We start from the raw sequence: 1,619 nt of genomic DNA on the forward strand, positions 1-1,619 counted from the left end.
ATGCATGGCCCCCTTCCAGTGACACCCGCCCCACGCACCCAGTGAAAGCTGCGAGTCCACACCATGCCCTTCCCCATGGGGTGCTGGGGTGTTCCCTTCCTTCCTCCCATCTTCACAGGAGCTGCTGCAACCCTGTGCCATAGTTGCATGTGTTAGTGCTCGGTCCCGTGCCGTGTCAGTGCCGTACACGCAGGGGCGGTGAGCGAGGGAGTGGAGAGAAGCCATTAGTTGATTAAAATCAGAGGAAGCAGCAGAAGTGAGTTGAAAAGAGGTGGGAGAGGAGGTGGTTAAAGTGCAGCAGGAGAAGGGGTGGTCGCTGGGAGCGAGGTGTTACCTTCCATCCTTCAGCTGCAACGGAGGCTCCGTTGGGCCACAAGTCTGCGTGCCCAGGGGAGACGGCAGCCGGGAGCGGATCGTAACGGAGCTTGGGAAGGAAAGGGGAGGCTGAGCTTCTCTGAAACACCTGGGGAGTCAAACACGGGGGGTTGGAGGAGGGAGGCTTGGGGGTAATGATGATGCAGCTCGTGCCTGCAGGGATGCTTGTCATGGTGCCTGCAGGGATGCTTGCCAGGGTCATGCCAGCGTTGGGGCTTGGCAGAGAGCAGAATGTTGGCTGTTCTCATCAGCTGTGGAGGCAACCCCATCCCTCTGCTGCCAGCAGCATCGTTGGTCCCCTTGCCTGCACCATCACCAGTCCCCTTGCCTACAGCATCACTGGTCTCCCTGCTTCCTGGGGGGAAAACCAGTGAGAAAAACCATCCATAACCCATTTGAGCACCTCAACCACAGCAAACTGGGGAGGAGGTGGGGCACAGCCAGGCTGGGGGGGTTCAGAGCCTCAGGATGGCATCTCGGGTGGGATCTCTGCAGGGTGCCCTGTGCACACACAAAACCCAATGAACCTCCAGCGTTAAAAACCAAATGAGTTTGGCTTAAAGCCCAAGACAGGGTGGAAGTGCTGAAGAGAGAGATGGTGAACCAGGTACGCAGCACCTGGACCCAGTGAGGGGTCCAGCAGGATGGAGCTGCTCAGTGCTGCCCGTCCCCGTGGCACCGCGCTCCTGCTGGGAGACAAACCAGGGCAGCACTGGGATGTCATTCCCTGGACCTGATCCCAAGAGATCCCCACAGATGCCCGGAGCCATGTGTGAGCAGATGGGACAGGGTGGGCATCACCTCCAGTGCGGGTGAGCTGGGGCATCCCGCAGCCCCTCCCGCGCTCACCTCCAGCTCCGCTATGATGCGATCCTCGTCATCGTCGTCTTTGATGGCAGAGGCGATGATGGGAGGGGTGGACGCTGGCCTGACCACCTCTGACACTGTCCGTCTCAGCTTCACCTGGGGCTTCTGGGTCTCCAGTTCCTCCGATTCAGCCTTCTGCAAAGAGGGGAGCAGGGTGGTGAGGGGTAGGGGGGTACCAGGAGCCAGGGCTGGTCTTGCTGATGATGACCCTACCTTCATAAAACCAGGCTCCTTCTTGCTGGTGACAATGACTTCACCGCTGCGGGTTGTGGTCAGCCCGTGGGATGAGGGGAAGCTCCGGCGGGGAGGGGGAGGTGGTGGTGATTTGGAGGGTTTCTCAGTCCGGTACCGCGGCACCGTGAGTTCATCTGGACACA

At 60.0% G+C, this 1,619-nt stretch overlaps 1 protein-coding gene across 1 annotated transcript in view; it reads right to left on the bottom strand.

Annotated features, from left to right (window-relative positions):
• LOC104529540 (SRC kinase signaling inhibitor 1-like) overlaps positions 1-1,619 on the bottom strand; it is a gene marked incomplete at its 3' end in the record, with an annotated part of 14,246 nt that overhangs the window by 3,736 nt on the left and 8,891 nt on the right. The window contains 3 exon segments of the mRNA XM_029086463.1: positions 335-463; positions 1,225-1,377; positions 1,456-1,610. Of these exon segments, the coding sequence (XP_028942296.1) occupies positions 335-463; positions 1,225-1,377; positions 1,456-1,610 (437 nt within the window).

This window comes from Antrostomus carolinensis, unplaced genomic scaffold (genome assembly GCF_000700745.2).
Source record: "Antrostomus carolinensis isolate BGI_N321 unplaced genomic scaffold, ASM70074v2 scaffold36288, whole genome shotgun sequence".
NCBI classification, from domain to species: domain Eukaryota; kingdom Metazoa; phylum Chordata; class Aves; order Caprimulgiformes; family Caprimulgidae; genus Antrostomus; species Antrostomus carolinensis.